This window comes from Diabrotica virgifera, chromosome 2 (assembly GCF_917563875.1).
Source record: "Diabrotica virgifera virgifera chromosome 2, PGI_DIABVI_V3a".
In the NCBI taxonomy this organism is placed as follows: domain Eukaryota; kingdom Metazoa; phylum Arthropoda; class Insecta; order Coleoptera; family Chrysomelidae; genus Diabrotica; species Diabrotica virgifera.
This window is the reverse complement of record NC_065444.1, coordinates 238421544-238444408: the sequence shown is the minus strand read 5'-3', so window position 1 is coordinate 238444408 and position 22865 is coordinate 238421544. Positions and strand designations below refer to the sequence as shown.

The following is a 22865-nucleotide window of genomic DNA, read 5'->3' as shown; positions in this document are numbered from 1 at the left end:
ACAGTTTAAAACAAATAAAATAAAATATAATTCCATCTTCTGCAAAGGGAAAACAATATTAAACTTTCTTACAGTTATCCGATCATAATAGCAACATTAAAATAATAGGATAAACAGTTTATTTATATACAATAACAAGTTCTCTACGTCAAATCAACATAGCCCTATATTCTGATCCGGAGATCATTACTCGCTACTACCGCCTACTGCGATAACGATCGTGGCAAGACCCCACGTCACTACGGTGGTGTCTACCTAGGCATAGTTCCACCTCACAAACGGTGCATCTTTGCCAAGCCAGCTAAAGCTCGTTCAATACGCGAGCAGCAACTGTTGAGTCATGGTTAGTTCAATACGCTACCCACGACTCATCTTCTCATTCTCCTGGTTCGCCTTAAATATGCTCTCGCTGCCACTACTCCTTCGATTTCCCCCAGCGGTGCTATGAAGAAGGAATGCACAAACACTGACACTCCTTCGGTCGTCTATGGTATTGCAGCTCATCGCTTGCCGAGGTATCATATCGTTACGACTACAATCGCTACAACTAGGATACAGACTTGGTCACAGTAGAATCAGTATAGTGTGCTATGCGGATGATTGCAGAGGATGAGTATGATTTACAAAGACAACTTTATCGATTCTACCAAAAGCATGTCGACGACTCAACATGAACATATCCTCGCAGAAAACAAAATGTATTACCGTTGCGAAAAATCCAATTAGATGCAATTAGATGGTAGTTGAATTTTTAAATGATCAAGAGTTGGTCGTCTGTCAAACGTCTTTTACTAATTTATAAAGTAGGCAGACACATCTTTATTTACGTCCAAACAGAGTTGCTTTTACATTAAACAGAATACGGCCTGTCTCGTTCCCACCCTTTGCGAAATCTAAACTGTGTGTTACTTATGCTAGGATCTAATTTTTTGTAAACATGGTTGTGTTACAAGTAGTGTGTTATAGTATACAGTAGACTCTCTCTATAACGAACACGGTTATTACGAGTTTTCGGTTATAACGAGGTACACTAGATCTCCCATGAAATTCCTATTGAACTGTAACACCTCTATAACGAGGCATATTTAGTTATAACGAGGAAAAATGAAATCGTAAATATGTATCTTTACCTGTTTTTAGCGCTGTAATGGCTATAAATAAATACCCCAACTGCGTGTATACAGAAATCCCCAACATATGTGTGGTTATCGAGGATAATGCTGTAATAAAATCCACCGCCTATAATAAACTTCTTCCTGTTCTGTTCATCTATCGTCCAATATTGAATATTGTTAGAAAAATTACAATTTATGATGGCGAAGCCTTATTGTTGAGGAATAGCTATTTGAATAACAAGGGAGGAAAGTGCTACTTTTCTTACCGAGAATGAAGGTTACTGCCCGACGCGTAGCGGAGGGCAGTAATCATTCAAGGGAGGAAAAGGCACTTTACTCCCATGTTATAAATATGGTTTTTCCACCTTCCTCAAATAACAAGTCATTTTTTCATTTTCACTTAATTTATTTATGTAACTAACCAACAAAATTTATTAGAACTAAAACTAACAAGGAGGTACAATATAACTGTCAACTGTCAAATATAAGTCAAATTATATTATTAATGTAAACATTTTTAAATCAGAATAACAATTTACTGTTTTTTACCATTCTGCAAAATACAGGGTGTTTTTAAATAAACGTTAAAATGTATAGATACTTACGTAATAACAAATAGATATTGTACAGGGCGTCAATAAGTTATATTTCATGAATGAAATACCATGACGTCCGGAAAAGTATACTTTCGGTAGAGGTAGGTGGAAAACAATGTTTAGCATCTTATATTGCTAAGAATGGCTTCACTATGAAGTTAATGTTTTAGAAAACTATATATTCATATGTATGCACATTATTGATTATTGTTGTCTGATATAACGAGATCCGCTTATAACGAGGTAATTAGTCCGCCATTTCAGTTCTCGTTATAGAGAAAGTCTACTGTAGTAGGAAAAATAAAATTTTTTAAAAACACAAATTGTTGGTTTCGTAATCAGACAAAAAAAACTTTGCAAAGAAAGATATTACTTTTTTAACCAATATACAGGAAATATAAAAAATATAATTTTTTTTCTCTAGTGGCAAAACTAATAGGGGAAAATATAAACACTAATCCAGAAAGAGTGCTCCTGGTTAAGTTTCTCAACGGTAGATGAGCACAGACGCATTTTAAGAGTTTCATGGGTAGATCAACTAATTGTTCAGGGCAAGGTATTTGGAAAGAGAGGACCAGGGAAGAAAATAATATCTTGGCTTCAAAACATGAGAAAGTAGTTTAATACGTCTACAACCGTAAGAAGAAATATGACGCCAAAATATTATTAGTTCTTTAGAGGTTTATGTTTCTATATCAAAATTCATGAAATAGCTAGAACTATTTATGGTAGAGCGTTATAGGTTGAATATAGAAACACCCTGTATAAAAAATAAATTAAAAATGCTACATGGTGTTCTGATTTTAAAAGTGTTAAATAATTAAAATTATGATAATTACGAATCACTTACCTCCGGCTGCCATGTGTTCACTGGTTCTGATAGGTTGGAAACCAACAAAAGGAATTTGCATCGAGAAAATTAACCCTAGTATATAAAATGTGGTGTAACTCGTAAATAATCGGTTAGAATATCTACCCATTAAAAGTAGAACAAATACATGTAGGGGGATCAAGTTGATGATAAAAACGTAACCACCCCATGCTGACACCTAAAACAAATAGTATATTATGCAACCAGCATTTAATGATGGTCATATGAGTATGACGGATACGGCACGAAGCGGCGAGTGTCGTGTAGAATACGAGTATCAAATGACAATTAAATGCAAGTTGCATACATGATTTTTTCCATGATCATTCACAACAAAAAATATATTCAAATTTATTTATTTTACAACACAAACAAATTAAATAGTTATATGATTTAAATTAATTATTTTGTTGATAAATTCATGTTTTGAATATTCTTCTTCTTAAGGTGCCTTATCCTTAAGAACGTTGGCCATTACATTTGCTCATTTAATCATATTTGCAGCCGCCCTGAATAGTTCTATGGAGGTCATATTGTTTTATTGTTGTTTATAATAAAGATCACCAATTTATTGTTGTACACTTAAGGACTAGTACACGTTAGAAGACCAAAAATAAGCATTTTTCAAGTTTTTTTTCTCAGAACCTTTATTAAAAATGAACATAATACTTTTTACATATTAATATCTAACTCTTAGAGAATACAAAAAATATATCTTTTTTCATTTATGAACGTACACTATTAATGTAGAGGGCGATAATGTCGAGGCCTCAAAAAAAGTAGTTCCAATGGCGGACAGCTCAGGATTGGGATTTCTGAAATAAAAAAATCGTACGGCATTTGAAAAAGGAAGGTTTCTTACGTGACAATTTTAGTCCAAGTAATGAAGCTTAAGCTTAAAATAGGACAAAACCTCGCAATTTTTACAGAATGGATCGATTTGCTTGAAAATTTGAGAATAAGTAGTGGATAGTCCAAGGATCAAAATCTATATGATGCCAAAAGGCGCTTTTACCATGGGGGTGGTTGCCACCCCATGTCGGGGGTGAAAATTTTTTATTATATTTTGACCGCAGAAGTTGGTAAAAACATTCCTTCTAAGCAAAAAATGTTCTATACATTTTTTTGATAAAATTAATAGTTTTCTATTTATTCGCTATCGAAAGTGTTGATTTTATATTAAAAAAATTAATGTTTTTAATCAGTTTTCTGCAAATAACTCAAAAAGTTGTTGTTTTCTCAAAACAACTTTGCTTAACAAAAATGTACCTTTTGAAAAAATCAACAAAACCGTTTTTTTAAATTTTCTTTAAGACCAATAGTAATCGAGCTATATATTATATGTTAGGTCTTCTTCGGCAAATGCTAAATATTGTAGTTTCAAAGTCAAAAGACGGGAAAACTATGCATTTTTCGAGGATCACTTGTTTAAACTAATTTGAAGTATTTAAAAATATCTATCTTCAGAAATAAAAAAAAGTCTTTAGCTCAAAAATTAGGTGGCTTATAATAAAAAGAATGTCAGACCCTATATTTTTTAGCGAAAAAGTGATCGAAAGCAAACCCCTAATCACCACCCTGATTAAAATTAGTCATTGACCTTATTTCGTCTTCTTTACTTATGTATTATTAATCGGTTCTAGAAGTTTAACTGGTTTCGAATGATTAGTTTAAAAAAAAAATGGAGTCAAAAGCAAATATCGAATTTTTTAAGTTTGGTAAAAAATTCCCTCTTCTTCAGAATAGATAGATTATCATCAGAGATACAAAAAAAATAATTAAATATAAAATTGTAGCTTATTTAATTCCCAAGAACTTGGTTTGCAAAAATTTTCTCTACGGTAAAAATTGAGTGAGCTATTGACAATTAAAACTTGTAATGACATGCAAAAATCACCTTTACCAACCCTTTCAAAGTCACCACTTTTTGCGACTGAGGGTTTTAAAAGGATTTGGTATTAATAGTCTTATAGATCTTGTAAAAACCTACAAAATTATTTTTTAACAACCTTTCTAAGATAAAAATTAAAAAGGTTACGGTTAAAAAATCAATATATTTTTTTCAAAAAAAAAAAAAAAGAAATCCAATTGGAAGCATAATAATGTAAGTTAGCTTTGCTTTTAGTCATTGGCCTTATTAATTCTTCTTTATTTATGCATTATTAATAGATTTTAAAAGTTTGACTGGCTTAGAATGATTAGTTTTTAAAAAACTACAGCTAAAAGCGAATAACGACTTTTTGTAGTTTGGTAAAAAATGCCATTTTGTTCAAAATAGAAAGATTAGCATCAGATATACGAAAAAATGTTTTTATATGAAATTGTAGGTTATTTAATTCCCAAGAACTTGGTTTGAAAACATTTTTTCTACGGCAAAAATTGTGTGAATGGTAAATGAGTATATATCGAAAAACATTGATTTTTTCTATATAAAACTAACACTTTCGATAGCGAATAAATCGAAAAGTATTAATTTTATCAAAAAAATGTATAGAACATTTTTTGCTTAGAATGAATGTTTTTATCAACTTTTGCAGTCAAAATATAATAAAAAATTTCCACCCCTAAGATGGGGTGGCAACCGACCCCATGGTAAAAGCGCCTTTCGGCATCATATAGATTTTGATCCTTGAACTATCCACTACTTATTCTCAAATTTTCAAGCAAATCGATCCATTTTGTAAAAATTGCGAGGTAAAATGCTTCGGTTCCTGGACTATTTACCACCGTTAGTGAAAATGAAAAAATTTTGTGAAAAAATCGCCCATTTTTCTTCAACTTTTCATGGTTAAAAAATATTTATTTTTTATTTTTTGGTCAAATTATGGTAAATTCTCACGTAAGAAACCTACATTTTTCAAATGCAGTACGATTTTTTGTTTCAGATATCCCAATCCTGAGATTAACTGTCCGCCATCATTTTTTGAGGCCTCGACTTTTGCGCTTTTTACAAAATTAGTGTACGTGCATAAATGAAAAAAGATATATATTTTTTGTATTCTCGAAGAGTTAGATATTAATATGTAAAAAGTGTTATGTTCATTTTTAATAAAGGTTCTGAGAAAAAATTCTTGAAAAAAAAAATTATTTTTGGTCTTCGAAAGTGTACTAGTACCTTAAACAAACGGAAATACTTTATATAGTTCAAATAATTTATTGTACGCTATCTTGAATAGCCTCTAGAAAAGTAGATATTTATTTTCCTAAAAATAACTATCAAAGTTAAATAAATTATAATAAATTGAACTCAGTACTTGATTAGGCTACACTTTGGAAAACAATATTTTATTTTAATACTGATAAAATGACACTAAAACATTTACCACTAGAATTTAACACCTAGCATAACCTTGAGTTTGAAAATTATTGGTATAAGTAGGAGTTTTCGTCTGAAATAAATTATTATTTATAACGACCATTTACTACGAAAACAAATTTATTGATATACATAGTGGTAGGGGAGCCCAAGCGGGGATTTTTGCAGTTACTGGAGCGCGTCAGATTAGCATATGGGGAGAAACCTGGTAACCTGCAGATGTACCTCTACCATATATTGGCTCTTAACACAGGGGAGTTCGTTAAGGGGGGCCCGAAAAAAAAATCTATCCATAAAAAACTAGAAATTGTCAGATTAAGATAAGGTAAGTTAAGTACATGTAAAAGAGTGTATATTTCAAAAATCTTACGATTTGAACCGGGCGTAAGGAAATGGGTGAGTCCCAAACTTTCACAAGAAAAGAATGTGTGTGTGTGTGTGTACTTTGTACGCACGTTAGAACTTATACTTCTATTATATGATTTCAACGAAATAAAGATACTTAAAAGTTTATTTGTATTTTATTTAATTAATAAACTAATTTTGATATTACCTCTTTCAAATTTTTTTATTAAAACAACACCAAAAATTAAAAAAAAAGGATAACAATCGTCTGTGTCAGGATTTGAACCCGGGACCTTCGCGTTATGTAGTCGACTGCTCTACCAATAACCCATCAGGGTTTTGTTTTTACGGCTTCTGGGACGTAATTTCAAACGACGGTGAGAAATAAATCAAGTGAAGTATTACATATAAAAATATTTAAAATAATTATTATCTTACTCCCAAGGAAGACAAATCCAAAGACACAAAAATTATAATAAATATATTTACTAAAAACACTAATATATTATTTTCAAAACCTTAGTTGCGCTGATACATACATAACTTGGATGATTTAGCAACTAACAGCATACTGACGGTGGGCGCATGCGCCAGGGAATGTAAAAATTCACCCTCGTGCCTAAAGAAGTATAACTTCAAAAAAGCGAATATTTCGCGAAATGAATGACAGATCGAAAAACTAAAAAATATGTGCTCAATATTTTTTAAAAATCTATCGAATGATACCAAACACGACTTCCCACAGAGAGGGGTGGGGGGTAAATTTAATATTTTTAAATACGAATCCCGCGATATTTCGCGAAATGAACATCAGATCGAAAAACTGTAAAATACACTTATTCAATATTTTTAAAAAATCTATCGAATGACTCCAAAGAACGACCCCCCCCCCCCCACGGAGGTGAGGTGGAGGGTTACTTTAAAATCTTAAATAGGAGCCCCCATTTTTTATTGCAAATTTGGATTCCTTACGTAAAAATAAGTAACTTTTATTCAAAACATTTTTTCGAATTATGGACAGATGGCGCTATAATCGAAAAAAAAACGATTGTTGGAAATGGAAAATTAAATTAAAAATGGAAAGTCCCCACTAAAATGGAAAATTTTACTTAACTTTTTTTGGTTTTAGGACCTAATAATCACAACCCAATATTTCCCCATAACGCTCGAGTGATTGCACAGTTAGCATTCTTCGCTCCCCTACTATAGTTAATGATAGCGAGCCAGGCCAAAAAAAGTAGATTTGCAATTTATTTTTTTAATACCCCTTACAGCCATTTTCATCAGTGGTTTATAAATTGCCTTTTTCCTTTTAAAGGTCGGGACACACATATCCGTCCGTGCGGATATGTGTGTGTCCCGGCCTTAAAAGGCCAAAAACCCAAATTTAATTGTTCTTTGACCAATAAAATCTTAAATTTAAACTCCATCAACTATTAACCATCTAAGGATTGATGGTAGTATATAGGGAGAGGCAGATAACTGGCCTATTAGAAAATCTCGAGAACTAAAGGCAACATAATCATGAAAATTGGAATGTAGGGGTTTTGAAGGATGATCTATTAAATGAAAATATTTTCATCTCTTTGCAACTTCCGGTTATACCGGAAGTTGCTTATAACTTCGTTTTTTTTAATGGGACACCCTGTATATTTTTACATTTTTGGATTCTCCTCAATATCTTCTTAAAATATGAGGTTTTGTAATATTTCATGGTACTTTTTTATTTTATAAGTATTCCCTATACCTAATTGCTTTAATTTGTGAGTTATTGGTGATTCAAACTAAACATTAATTGCAACAAAAAATACGTAAAATTTTATTACGTTGGTCGTGAAAAAATTCAATCACAAATAATTTTTCAGAAATAAATACATATTAATTCAGACTGATCCTTAAAATTACCAATAATGGTTTAGCTATCAAAATACCTACGTATGTTGGTGCGATTAACAATTAAGCACAAATTAAAGCAGTAAGGTATAGGAAATGCTTAAGAAATAAAGAAGTACCAAAAAATATCATTTCATTGCAATACTAAAATACAGGGTGTTACATTTAAGAAAACTCAGAAAATACTCATTCCGAGTTTCGACCAACCCTGTATACTAAAATTAAAAATTTAGCTATACTAATGATTCTTAACAATAGTAGACTATATTAAAAATCATTTGATCGTAAGTAGAGTTTTATACGTCAAACTACTACAATTCTACAGGGTGTGAATGTTGCTACGAAATTAATACAAAAACGTAATTATCTTTTAAAATACCCTGTATAACATTACAAAACCTCATATTTTTAAAAGAAGACATCGAAGAGAATCCAAAAATGTAAAAATATACAGGGTGTCCCATTAAAAAAAAAACGAAATTATAAGCAACTTCCGGTATAACCGGAAGTAGCAAATAGATGAGAATATTTTCATTAAATAGATAACTCTTCAAAACCCCTTAATTCAAATTTTCATGATTCTGTTGCTTTCAGTTCTCGAGATATTTCTAATAGGCCAGTTATCTGCCTCACCCTGTATATTTTATTGTATTATATGTTACACAATTCTTATCAGACTGGTATTTGACCAGGTAATGACATAGGTCTCAATATACTTTAATGATTAGTCAATTAATTATTCACTTCAATAATTTAAAGTTGCTTGCTGATTAATTTTTACTGTTAAATTTTAAATTCGGACATAGTTGGTTTCTATATTATATATTTTTGTAATTTTAGTTTGTAGTTTGTAATTCAGGAAGACTATGTACGGGACCTGATGATGAGGCAAATAATGTAAGCCCCGAAACCGGTTGCCCCACATATTTTAACGCCAATAAAATACAAACTCAAATATTGTGAGTATTGATCTCATTTATCGCTGGTACGTATGATTAATGTGATTCCTAATACATTTCCAGTGAAAATAATAACTCTTTGATAAGTGTTGGCGATACAATTCTTTTTTATATGCGTGTCCGCGAAGATTATAACTCCCAAAATATTTATAACATAAAGATATAGTTCATAATAGATGCCGACAAAAACAATTATTTCCCTTTCTGTTTCTACCGACGAAACAATTATTTCTGAGAACTTTTTAGTAATTATAATTTTCGTGGACCCAAAAACAGACATGATGTTTTTTGCTGATACTGCTCAAAAAATAATTTTTTTCGCTAACACTTTATTAGGGGTCATAATTTTCACAGCCATATAATCGAAAATAATATTTTTCGCGGCGTTCATTGAAAGTTTTACTCTTACCGGCATTTTTCGGAGTTATACCTTTCGTAGGCGGCGGCGTTATATCCAATAGTATAATGGACTCGCACTGGCGCCCTTTTCATAATATATGATCTTAATCTATTACTATTTTGTTTATATACGCAGATTATATTATTTATTTACTACTTACCATGTAGAAATATGACAATGAAGCTGCAACAGACCAAAACACTGATCCAGTTTTCACAGATTTAATCCAGAGATAATATGTAAACTGTAAGGCAAAAATGGCTATACCTTCATTGTCATAACTACCTGCCACTGAACGACTTATATAACCAGGCACTATGGCAATAAAACATGCTGCAAACAATCCAGCTCCAGCTGACCACAATTCCTTCGTCAGGTAATATGTGGAAATTGATGTAAGGCCACTAAAAATTTTAAATAATAATTATAAATTTAAACATTTACTATACAAGAAGCTTTTAAAAAATATACCAGACTCAGAGATTAAAAAAAAATGTTAATTTTCTTCATCCAATTTATTTTTCAGGGAAATAAAAACTATCCAGTAGTTGTTAATATTTCATCGAGTGAATCCGATTTAAAAGAAGAATGAAAGTTCTACGTTTTTAGAACCGGAGATGTTGCAAATTTGTCAGCGCGCTCCAATTTGAAGTTCTAATCTCAAAATCTAGTGGGCTCCAAACTTCTCCCTTCATCACTCATCCTTGACAGAGTCCGCGCGAGAACTTGACAGCTCTACTACTTATTCCAAGTTACAAATGAAATCCTGAAACGGTGCCAAAATCATTCGTTTTACCCATTTTTTTTTTAATTATAAGACCGTATTTATTGAACGCCCCCGGTATAAATATTCTACCTTTGAAGTTCCTAGTTCGAAAACCGTTAATTTCTCTCATAGTTTGTGGCTTTGGAAATGAAGTATGTAATTTATTTCGATGTGTAGGATATTTTAGAAGCAAAAATATCATGCCTTGTTTTTCTTGTGGGATATTGCGCGATTATTTTTGTCATGAGCAGTTGTAATTTATTAGTTAAGTGTTTGTCGTTGAAATGTTAAAATTCCATCATGTGTTTACATAAGATTGAGCCACAAAAGAACTTAATTACAGACAGGCGTCAGAAAGATGTACAAGTGGTTATTTTAAAATTGGAATTATTTATATAAGCCTTGAATGCTTTTTAGTTAGCAGTCAACAAACCATAGGTGCAATTTCGTGGACTTGGGGAACATCCATAAACTACGTCGTAAAAATTTCGGACTTTTTAATAGCCTCCCCCCTTCCGTCGTAAAGCGTCGTTTACAGTTGACCCCCCCCCCCCCTCATACCGACGTCGCAATTGCAACTCATGATCCCCTTTTTAGTGATATTTTATTTTCAAATTCCATGATATTTTTTGGATTTTTTAAAGTTAGCTATCAAAGTTTATTTACTTACTATGTAGCTCATTAATATCCGCGTACTTTTTTCTCTCAATTTACTGTACAACTAATTAGCTTTATTGGGACAAAAGACAATACTTTTATCGGAATTCCGATATGCTTTCTTAACTGCATCATATAAATCTTGATACTTATTTTGTTTTGATTTGAATACCATTTCTTTTATTAAGTATAAAGACAATGTACTAACTAAATAAAATAGAATATTTTATTTCTACTAATTTTTGTAGAATTGTTTCACACAGAGTATTCAGTAAATAAATGAACAGTTAATATTTATTGCTTTTAGACGTTGTTCTGTATAGAAGCGTTTGTTTAAATATATAGAACAATGTTTTATTGTTTGTTATTCTGTACAAAACTGATAGCAATATTATAGAAGAAGAAGAATTTATTCAAAAATTAGGTAACCCTAATATACAGTTACAATTGAGATATTTTATAATATGTATATACAATTTAAATTATTTGACAATAGAAAACTGTTATTAAGATACAATATCCAAATCATAATAATAAAAATAAAACAACAAACAAAAAAACACTTAAAATATTCCATTACAATACAAGCATTAACAATACTACATTACTCAAAATATTACATTAAACTACACGCAGTTAAAAACCCATTTAGAAGCCACATGAGACATTAAATACGATTTGCAACATAATTCTTTAAATTTTTCCTATACATGTCAATTGAGGTTTTCAACTTGAGTTCCGTTGGCAACTTATTGAAATTATCAAAACCTTTATAGAGAAGTGAGTTCATAGCACCTGTAGTATTGGTTCTGCTGATGTAAATATTATTAGAATTTCTCGTAAAATAAGGGTGAATATCTGAATTGTAACTAACAAGATCGAGAAAATATTTAGGTGCCAATCCATGTACAATTCTAAAAATCAATATCATGGTCAAATAAAAAAGACGTTGCGATACAGAAAACCACTGCAAAGTATTCAACATCAATGTGACAGGTGTTAATCTACTTGTACCTAAAATGATCCTCATTCCACGATTCTGTAATTTTTGTAATTTGGCTAGTTGGTTAAGATTTAAAAGATATAAGATGGATGCACAAAAATCAAAATGAGGTTGGATTATCGATTTATATACAGTGATCCTTGACTGAAGTGACAAATTCTTAGAAATTCTTGTAAAGAAATACAATTTTTTTGCGAGTTTTTTACATGTATACTCGAGATGCTTGTCGAATGATAGAGTATTATCTAATTGAAAACCAAGATATTTAATTTGTGTCACTAGTTCAATTGGTTCCCCATCAATGTTTAACATTATATTGTTAGTATTAAGACTCCTGTACTTAAATTTAGATGTAACTATCATGGCCTTTGTCTTACTTACGTTTAATTTAAGTTTATTAAGTTTTAAGTATTTAGACACTGAACATAAAACGTGATTCATTTTGTCAACCGCCCCTTCAATAGAACTATCGCTACAAGCCAAAAGGGTATCATCAGCGAAAAGGTTAATAAATTCACAGTCCACAAACAAATTTATATCATTTAAATATAATTATTAAGGCTGTGAGTGATAAAAACGAAATGAAAAGTATGCGATAAAAGTAATATACCTACTAATCCTTTTTAATTCTAAAATAGGGTAATTTTTTATATTCGTGAACATCAAACCTTCCCCCTGTCGTATACCGTCGTAATAAGCAAAGACCCCCTCCCCCTTTTCAACGACGTAGTTTATGGATGTTACCTAGCATGCTTGTGGGAATCAGAGTAGTAGCTTTCTGATTATTTTTTTTTTCGATTGGTCAAATTAATACTTTAATGGTTGCCCAAGTGGGTGTGATTGGGAAAATATTTTAATTTCTTTTAATGAGTGAGTAGACGGAATATTTGATTTTTTGACAGGACGATCTCTGATAAACAGGGTATCTGAAACATGTAAACTTTTCTTTATTTTTTTGTAATAAGTGGACTCAATTAGACATTGAAAGACATTAAGAGACATTAAAAATGACCAATTTTTAATGTGGTGCGTTAATTTATTGGAGAAGTTTATTTCACCAAAAATATACCTGCATTAACTCATAAATATAGATGTTATGTAAATTTATAATTGTTTATATACAAAAATTTTCATAATAAAATAAAGATTACACATATGCCCTAAAATACTTATATATTAACAAAAGCAAGACATTTATTAATGCCCACTTTATTTTTAAAGTATTATTTTTTAATGTAATTATTATCAATAATTCCCGTTATCACAAACTTTATACATGTGTATGATAATTACAGCTATGATGTAATATTGCAGTATACTGAATATTTAAATTCATGCATATTAATTTCGACTTTTAAAGACTTCCGTGAAATATTGACATGTTTTTACATGAAAAGTTTTTACTGTCTTTAAGCAGAAATCATGACAATCATCTAATATCGATTCATCCAAAGAAATACCAGAAAAATAAATACACTCACCGGCACAAAATTCCGCCACCCAAAATTTTTGATTAAGTTTGACAATCTGTAACTTTATTATTTCTACTTCGGTTTTCAAGATTATTGCATCAGTTTGTAGGCACATGTATTGATGTCGTTTGTTATTATTTCGGTAACATAATTTTTTGCTTGGATGGCGTTATACGGGGGTGAATGGAAGTATTGTTTTTTCTCCTAACTTTAAAAAATTCTGTGAAAAATTGGAGGACTGATTTTGTTTCATAGTCCTGTCATATTATCCTGAAGGTATCACTAAGGTTTTGTTTTTTGAATTATCCGAATATCTCTTTTCCTGTAAGAGCTGTAGATAAAAACACCGCTTTGAAGGTTTATTTAATTAAAAATATCAAACGCATTAAAATTAACAAAACAAAAATATTCAATAGTGGGTATGTCCACCTCTCGCAGGAAGGACTGCTCACAATCTGTTTGGTATCGAAGAAAGATGTGTTATCCTTGCCTGGGAATAGCCTGATATTCCTCTACCAGGGCCATAACTGTACCAAATTTTCGGGAGGCCTAGGATGACGGCGAATAGCTTTTTTTATCCATCCCATGAATGCTCAATATAATTGAGATCTGGGCTGCATGCGGGCCATTCTAATCTTATCAATCCAACCTCTATTTTATGAGTCAACCAGTGTTTTTATTGACAAAAATGGCACAGCTCTTACAAGAAAAATATTCGGATAATTGAAAAAACAAAATTTTGGTGATGCCTCCAGGATATGACAGGACTATGAAACAAAATCAGCTATTCCATTTTTCTACAGAATTTTTTAAAGTTAGGAGAAAATATGTACAACGTTTCCATTCACCCCTGTATAATGCCATGCAAGCAAATTTTTTTTGTTACCGGAATAATACCAAATTATATCAATACATATACCTACAAACTGGTGCAAGAATCTAAAATTTTGGGTGGCGGAATTTTCTGCCAGTGAGTGTATATTAAATACTATTTTTTATAATAGTGAAAATAACATTTTAAACATATACATTTTATTGAGCCTCATTGGTTGCCATTAAGTTTGCTTATCTGTTTACATACATTTTTTTACCATATCTAAAATTGATAACACGGATGTGGCCTGATTTTGTTTTTACCTGATACAGATTACAGATATAAAATGGTCATCACTTTTTTACACTAACGCATCAACCACACAGGGTTATAAGCATGTTGATAGGTTAAGTAATTAAATAAGTTATAGTAGATTTTTGAAGTAGTTTTGTACACTATTGTTTAGTATGTTCTTCTTCTTCCTCTTTATCTATCTGTTTCTATATATCTGATATATCTGCTTTTTCATTGGTGGATTGATACTTCTATGGAAGGTCATCAGTCCATCTTTTTCGCGGTGGTCTGATACTTCTACTGATTGGTGATTTACTTCTTGATATTTTGACCACATGGGTCACTCCGATTCTGTTTATGTGGGTATTCTTTTTTCCTATTTAGCGTCCTTAGTTATTGGCTGTGAGTTTCGACGGTAGCGCTATCTCGCGGATTGAAACTTATACTTTTCTGATAAAATTTGTGTATGTGAAATATACAAAACGAGAAAAATAGATATTTATCTAGAAAGACACAAATTATGAACTGAAATCTTATAGGTCTGGATCCCGCGTATGAAAAAAAGTTGATTAATAGCAAGCTGAAAATTTGTTATTAGCTTAAGGGTGTCTAGTCGGACAAACATTAATATATGGGAACACTGGAATAGGGGAAGTTTTAACTGTGGAACAGGTTAAAAATTTGGAACGGTCAGACCACGAAAACGGCACATGTATTTTGTCCGACAGAACAGACTTAAACTCTCCGAACAGAGATTAAACTCTCATGCAAAAATCAGACTGCTATTTATCACCAAATTGGCGTTTTAATGAGTGGAACATGTAGAATATGTCAAATGACAGGAATTATGACAGGTGATAAATAGCAGTCTGATTTTTGCATGAGAGTTTAATCTCTGTTCGGAGAGTTTATGTCTGTTCTGTCGGACAAAGTAAATGTGCCATTTTCGTGTTCTGACCGTTCCAAATTTTTAACCTGTTCCACAATTAAAACTGCCCCTGTTAGAGTGTTCCCATATATCAAAGTTTATCCGACTAGACACCCTTAAGCTATTAACAAATTTTCAGCTTGCTATTAATCAACTTTTTTTTCATACGCGAGATCCAGACCTATTATTGTAACCTGATTACTGAAAGAATACACAGAATTAATAGTAAAATTAATTATGTTTTTTTATTTTATTCATTATAATTTTAATATTTAATATATAAGTTCGTGCGACTGGATGACTGCTTACGCAAGAGACCATTGAGAAAAAGAAGAAGTTTATATGAATTATTAAATTATGTATTTAAATTAAAAGTTACCTCTGTACCTCTGTTTGTATATTATTTTTGTCTGCTTACCGCTTTTTACAATTTGTAAGAATTGTAATTTGTTTGAATTGTTTTTTTTTTGTAATTTGTTTGAATTCCATCAAAATGGATATGAAACATTATACTGGATTCAAGTGTATTTCCCATGATATCCAATTTCAACCAGCAACACCAAAAAAAGGAAAAGATTTAGTTGATGCAGGACACTTTGCAATCACTGTTATATCCAGTATTTTTACATAAATCAATACAACAGCTGCAATATATTGTTTTCCTTTTTAAAAAATCCTTATTATCCGCCATTTAAGTTTATCAGATAAATGCACAAAACACAAAACTACCACTAACAGCACTGGTGAAAGCTGTCAAATCCCCTCTTCTCTACCCATGGCGCGCCATTTAAATTTATCAGATAAATGCACAAAACTGCCACTAACAGCGCTGGCGAAAACTGTCAAATCCCCTCTACCCATCGGCTCATGGCCAATACACTGTATGTTACATTTTCCTCTAATGTATTCACTTCTCTTTTGATCTCTCAGTGTATTTCCTGTAATTCTTCTCAGACTCTCATCCTGGCCGTTTCTAGTAGTCCTTGTGATGGGGCTGAGTCAGGTCTTGTTTCTGATGCATATCTCATTATTGGTCTTGCACTGGCTTTATAAATTCTTGACATCTCACTGTCAATAGGTTGGTTTCTCCACATAGTGTTATTAAGGCATCCTGCCAGTCTATTTGCTTTTTGTACTTCATCTCTCACTTCTTTGTCCAGGTATCCATAGCTGGACAGTGTAATTCAAAGGTATTTTATTTCCATTATTTGTTCAATACTAATGCCATCAATTTCTATTTTACATCTGATTGGTTCTTCACTGATTACTATTGTTTTAGGTTTCCGAGTTGAGATTGTCAAGTTATATTCTTTTGTTCTTATGTTAAATCTATGGACTAGTCTTTGCAGACTATCTTCATACATTTGTTGACACTATATACCGAATTCAGTGAAAGTGTTGATGAAGTTAGTGAGAAGTATCCAGCTTCCAAACTATTTTTGTTCGGAGACTTTAATCTGCCAAACATTATGTGGTCTAATGATGAACTGTCTTCCAATGTTACTTTTAGTCAATATTGTACTCCTAATGAAACTCAATCTGCTTGGATATTGTCAAATCTATGTAATTTTCACAATTTATTTCAAATCAACACAATATCCAATTCTCGTGGGGTTTTATTGGACTTGATATTTGCTAACGACAGTTCTATTCAAGTTGTAGCTTCTGATGAGGAAATAGTTCCATTAGATAGGCATCATACTGCCCTGAACATTGCCATAAAAGATTTTCATTGTAGTAATAACTGCTCAACAAACCAGAACATCTCTTACTATTTTGACTTTAATAACACTGATTTTAATACTTTGAATGATTACCTTTCTTGTATTAACTGGGATCAAATTCTTGAAAATCAAAGTCTAGATAAAATGTTAAATACATTCTACGAAGTCATGTACTGTGCTTTTGAAATTTTTGTGCCAAAAAAAAAATAATGTCAACTAAAAAGTTTCCAAAATGGTTCTCGCCAGAACTAAAGAAACTAGTCATTGAAAAAAAAGTTATCACATTTAAAATTTAAAGTTAGTTCCTCTCTAAATTATTATAATGCATTCTCGATCCTTAGAAGTAAATGTAAAGCTCTAACAAAAACTTGTTATAATAACTTTATAAAAAAAAACTGAGAATTCCATTCATTGTAACATTAAATCGTTTTGGTCATTCATAAATTCAAAACGAACCAGGACAGGTTTACCAAATGAAATGTCTTTGAACAATATCACTTATACAACTACAAGTGATATTGCAAATGCTTTTGCATTATATTTCTCATCAGTTTATTCTGATAAAGCAATCAGTAAACGTGTTTTACCTCCCACCACCAATATAACGATTAATTCATGTAATATTACAATATCTCAAGTATATGAAAGAATGATGACGTTAGATGTGAACAAAGGTCCTGGTCCTGACAAAATACCTCCTATAGTTTTAAAGAAATGCAGTTTTATTTTGTCAAGACCATTGTGGAAAATTTTTAATTCTTCTTTGTATACTGGTTACTTTCCTGATCCTTGGAAATTAAGTTTTTTAACGCCAATACATAAAGCTGGTAGTAGATCTGACATTACAAATTACAGACCAATTTCTATATTAAGTATTATTCCTAAGTTATTTGAAAGCTTAGTGTCTGACTACCTCTCAGTATGTTTCAAATTGTTTCCAGTAGATGAGCAATATAGTTTTCAGAAACACAAATCATCGGAATTAAATCTTCTTTGCTATTTGGATGCGCTGTCGAGTGCTTTGGAGGGTGGGTATCAAATTGATTCTGTTTATACAGACTTCTCCAAGGCATTTGACAGGGTAAATCATAACATCCTATTGTCTAAATTAGAAGCTGCTGGAGTAAATGGGAAACTGCTTGAATGGCTGGAAAGCTACCTAATAGGAAGGCGCCAAGCAGTAAGGATCCAGGATTGTCTATCTCAGGATGTAGTTGTCAGTTCTGGCGTCCCTCAGGGCTCACATCTGGGTCCGCTATTATTTATTATATTTATAAATGATATTGCAGATATAAACTTTGATAAACTTTTGTTTGCGGATGATTTAAAAATCTTTTCAAAAATATCTAGTCCTGACGATTCCGAAAATCTGCAATTTCAATTAAATAAAATACAGGATTGGTGTAAAGAAAATGAAATGGAGCTAAATGTCAAAAAGTGTCGTAAAATTAGTTTTTATCAAGGTAGAACGTATATTCCGTTTGGATATAAACTTGATAACACACCACTAGATTGTGTTAATACAATAAGAGATCTTGGAATAATGTTTGACAAATCGCTAAAATTCGCAGATATATCGATTCTATTATTTCAAAGGCATTACAGATGCTTGGCTTCATGAAACGAAACTGCTATGATTTTAAAAGTCCCAATACCCTAAAATTGTTATATTGTTCTCTTGTTAGACCTCACTTGGAATACTGTTGTAGTATTTGGTCACCTTACTATAATGTTTACGCAGAAAAAATTGAAAAAGTTCAAAATAAATTCCTTAGGTTTTTGGGATTTAAAATTAGAGCTATTAATGGGAGTAACAGGTTTTACAGTTATGACGAAATTAGAGCATTTATAAATATCAATACTCTGGAAGAACGTCGTTATCACCATGATTTGAAAATTCTGTATATTTTGTTAAATGGTACAGCAAATAGTAATTATTTATTGTCTAAGGTTGGTTTTAAAGTTCCTTCATACAGTACTCGAAATGCAGTTGAAACCACTTTTCATGTACCATTTCATTGATGTAATTATGGCCTCAATGAACCTATAACTAGAATATTACGTCTAGCAAATCAAAATACTGAGAGGCTTAATTTTAGTTCCACACCTCTCCAATTTATACGCGACTTGCAACAAATTAATATTGCCTCTTAATTGTTTTGTTATGACCACCTTTACCAGTCTGTTTCTAATTTGTCCTGTATGTAATTTATTTCTTTTAACTATTTTAACTATTATATTTTATGTGTTATATATGACTTAATCTGAATCCACTTATATTTAGTATACTAAATTGTTCCAAAATTTGTAAAAAATTGCAACTGTATTGGGCTTGTCCCGTGGAAATAAAAAAAAAACAAAACAAAAACTTTTGATGATTTTCTCCTTGATTGAATTGAAGAGCATAGGGCTTAATGAGTCTTATTCCACAGCCTATGTCTATAGGTTGTGTAGGTTGTCCATCAATCCTGACTTTTCCATCAATCCCTACCATTTTGTTGGTTTGGTACATGTTTTTAATAGTTTTTATGATATTTACAGGATCTTCTCTATTATACAGAAGATTACTCTGTCAAATGCTTTCCTAAGTCAATCACATTCAGAAATGCTGGTCTATACACTCTGAGCTTCGCTGGTGGCGCTCCTAGCAGATTACTAATTCAACTTTCACCGGTAATTTTTAAATTTATTATTTAATTGTTATCGCTTAATATTTACAATGCAAAAGAGTAATTAAATTGTAATCGATTTTTTTAAGATTTTGCTAATCATTTTGACGTTCTATTGATAAAATATGAATTTCTTACTTCGGATACTTTCACAATTATCTGTGTCCCCAGTATCCCTCTAAAAAAAAAATTCATGACCCCTCCCGAAAATGTGTCCTGGATCCACCCTTGCTAGTTGATAAAATAGATCTTAGAAAATAGAAGAATGAACCTAGCCTAGCAGAAAATTTGTTGATATTTTATTCTAAATCTATTCTTTGTATATTTTATGTAATTAAAAATGCTTAAGAGGATGGGTACGTATTTTCGGCTGCAATGCTATTCAAATGGGGATTCATTTTTTTTCGAATCCTGAGAAAACTATGAAGTATTTTTGAAAAATTTAAACGCAGAATGAAAGATTACGTTATTGGCGAGGGCCGAAACTCCCTGAGAACTTCTATAATGTTTATTTTAATAAGTTACAGGGGTGAAAAACTAAGAGAAAATTTTAGTGTGATATTTAATTTAAAATATCTCATTTAAAATAAACTTTTTATTTATTCTAAGGGACTCTCGGGCCTCGGTAATAATATAGTCTTTCATTCTGCGTTTAAATTTTTCAAAAATATTTATTGGTTTTTTCAGGATTCGAAAAAATGAACACAATGTCCGTGGTAATATTTCCAAATCTATCTTTGTCATACAACACACTCAGTCGAATAGAATATTGTCAGCATACTATCAGTCGGACAGTGACAATTTTAAATATTTGACATGGCATCGGGAATATTTTGAGTTGTTGATTAAATAATATTGATATATAGTGTATTTGATAAATAATTGATTTAAGACGTGAACTTAATAAAAAGTTATTTATTGTGTATTATTTGTGGAAGATCCAAGCAGAGAATACATCAGGATAATATATTCTGTGATCCAAGTATTTTGTTGTTAAAGATGTTCAAAATTGTAAGTGTTCCATAATAACAATATATTATTAAAAAATCAATATAACACTTTTCCTCTTTTCTCGATTGAGTATTAGTTTTTGTTGTACATATAAATTATTACAATCACTGAATACATAGTTAGTGAAAAAATGATCACATTTATTAAGTGAATTAATAATTTGCATTGCAATTATAAAAATAACAGTTATCCAAGAACATTCAAAAGCCATCTCTTTAAATTAATGATGACATTTTCAAGTATAATGACATTCTAGTAATGTTTACATAGCCATACCAGTGTGAATTTTACTACACGTAATTTGCCATGTAAAGACAGAAAAAGTAGGGATACTTGTAAAATATTTGCGAATTATATACCGATAGCCTTAAGAATATTATTTACATTATTAAATCATTTATATCTAGTCAACTGAGGTCCGGTCCTGGTAAAGAGACAGTGAGGTTGATTTAAATCTGATCAGCAGTAAACTTCAAAATTACTGAGGTCTTGCGATCAGATAAATCACCAAATTATTGCAAAGTGTAAATAAGTGAGTTAGTAATTTAGAGTGTAAACTGAACAAGAATTTTGAAAGTAAGATCCAAACATTATTAACCTAACCTAGTTTTAATAAAAATATATTTTTAATTACACCTCGACACCGAAGGTACAAGAGGACGGCTTAAGTAAGTAAAGTATATTTTTAATTACTAACAGTAAAACAATACCACAGTGCTAATTACTAATAGATAAATTTAATTACATTCTGCAAATGTATTTTCATATGTAATTGAATTGTATAATTTACCTGAAAACAGGAGCCAAAAACACACATATATCACGAATATGTACATTTATGTGGAGTAAATGAAGAATGTAATGAATACTCCCCGATGTTAACATCAAACCTGGATAAACAGTACCCCCAACAATTCTTCCCAGAGGGTACCATGCTCTTTCATCAAACCAATTTAAAAAATTATAAAATCCATGTTTTACCATATACGCCGTGGCTCTGTAATTGAACCTGAAATAAAGTACACATTATACAATAGAAAATTCCAGATTAAAATCTCATACCAGGGATCAAATTCATGAATGATACTTTCGAATCTGATTACTGCAAATAGACGTGAAGAAAACCCTGCGATCCATGCTAGAAGTAGGACTACGAAAATTATTAAACTACTTATTCCAGCTTTGCTATTTATTTTTGATCCTGATGACTTTTTCAGACCGGCTTGAACCATTTTTGACAACCATCAACTACCAAGCAAAGTCATGACACGCACACAGTCTCCAAAACCTCGGCACAAGAGTCAAGAGGTTACTTATTTTTCCAGTCGGCGTCTCGCGATTGGTGGATACGATGAAAACATAGAATGTGTCAACGAAATGTCAACAAACGAATTTACACGCCCTACTCCGCCTACTCCACGTTTTATTACGAATATTCATATGCCCAGCAGTTTAAAAATGCGTTTTTACTTGGAAGCTAAATTTCTATTTTCCCATAAAATTATTATAAATAATATATCGTACAATCTGCTTCCGTTAAAGATATATAATTTGATGAAATTTTTCCATATATTGTGCAACAAATACAGAAAAGTACTAATTTCTCGGAAGTTTGAAAAATTTGAGTACCGCCAAACGAATGAGAAATTACCGAAATTTCCTTTCTGCGCGTATTACTATTTCAATTTCTACTACAAACTTATTTAAAAAGTGTAAAAAATATAAAATAAAATTGTATTATGAAAAAGTAGCCAAAAAAGCAATTTTGGTTGCATAATTTGTGCCAACCATAGATCATACTAGTTGTGTCATTGGTGCCAACCTATTACGGTTGACACTAATTCTTCTTTCTCTTAACCATTTTCTCCTGGCCAAATTGAATAACACAAGGCCAATGACCAAGCGAGCAGCAGCCAGCAGCATTCCTTATGTCAAATTTTGAGAGTTTCCAGAGTTTTGAGAGTTTTGTCAAAAACATACTTTTAAAAATGGAAATTTGCAATAATTTTTAAAGTGAACGTCAAGGTTAAAA

General features: G+C 31.4%; 1 protein-coding gene across 1 annotated transcript in view; it reads right to left on the bottom strand.

Annotated features, from left to right (window-relative positions):
• The window catches only part of LOC114330878 (dolichyl-diphosphooligosaccharide--protein glycosyltransferase subunit STT3B), a 52127-nt gene extending 29840 nt beyond the window's left edge, over positions 1–22287 (bottom strand). The window contains exons 1-4 of the mRNA XM_028280300.2: positions 21896–22287; positions 21624–21842; positions 9656–9899; positions 2562–2760 (exon numbers count right to left, since the gene is read on the bottom strand). Of these exons, the coding sequence (XP_028136101.1) occupies positions 2562–2760; positions 9656–9899; positions 21624–21842; positions 21896–22065 (832 nt within the window). The 5' untranslated portion in view covers positions 22066–22287. The remainder of the gene's footprint in view (positions 1–2561; positions 2761–9655; positions 9900–21623; positions 21843–21895) is intronic.
• Positions 22288–22865: the final 578 nt, after the last annotated feature.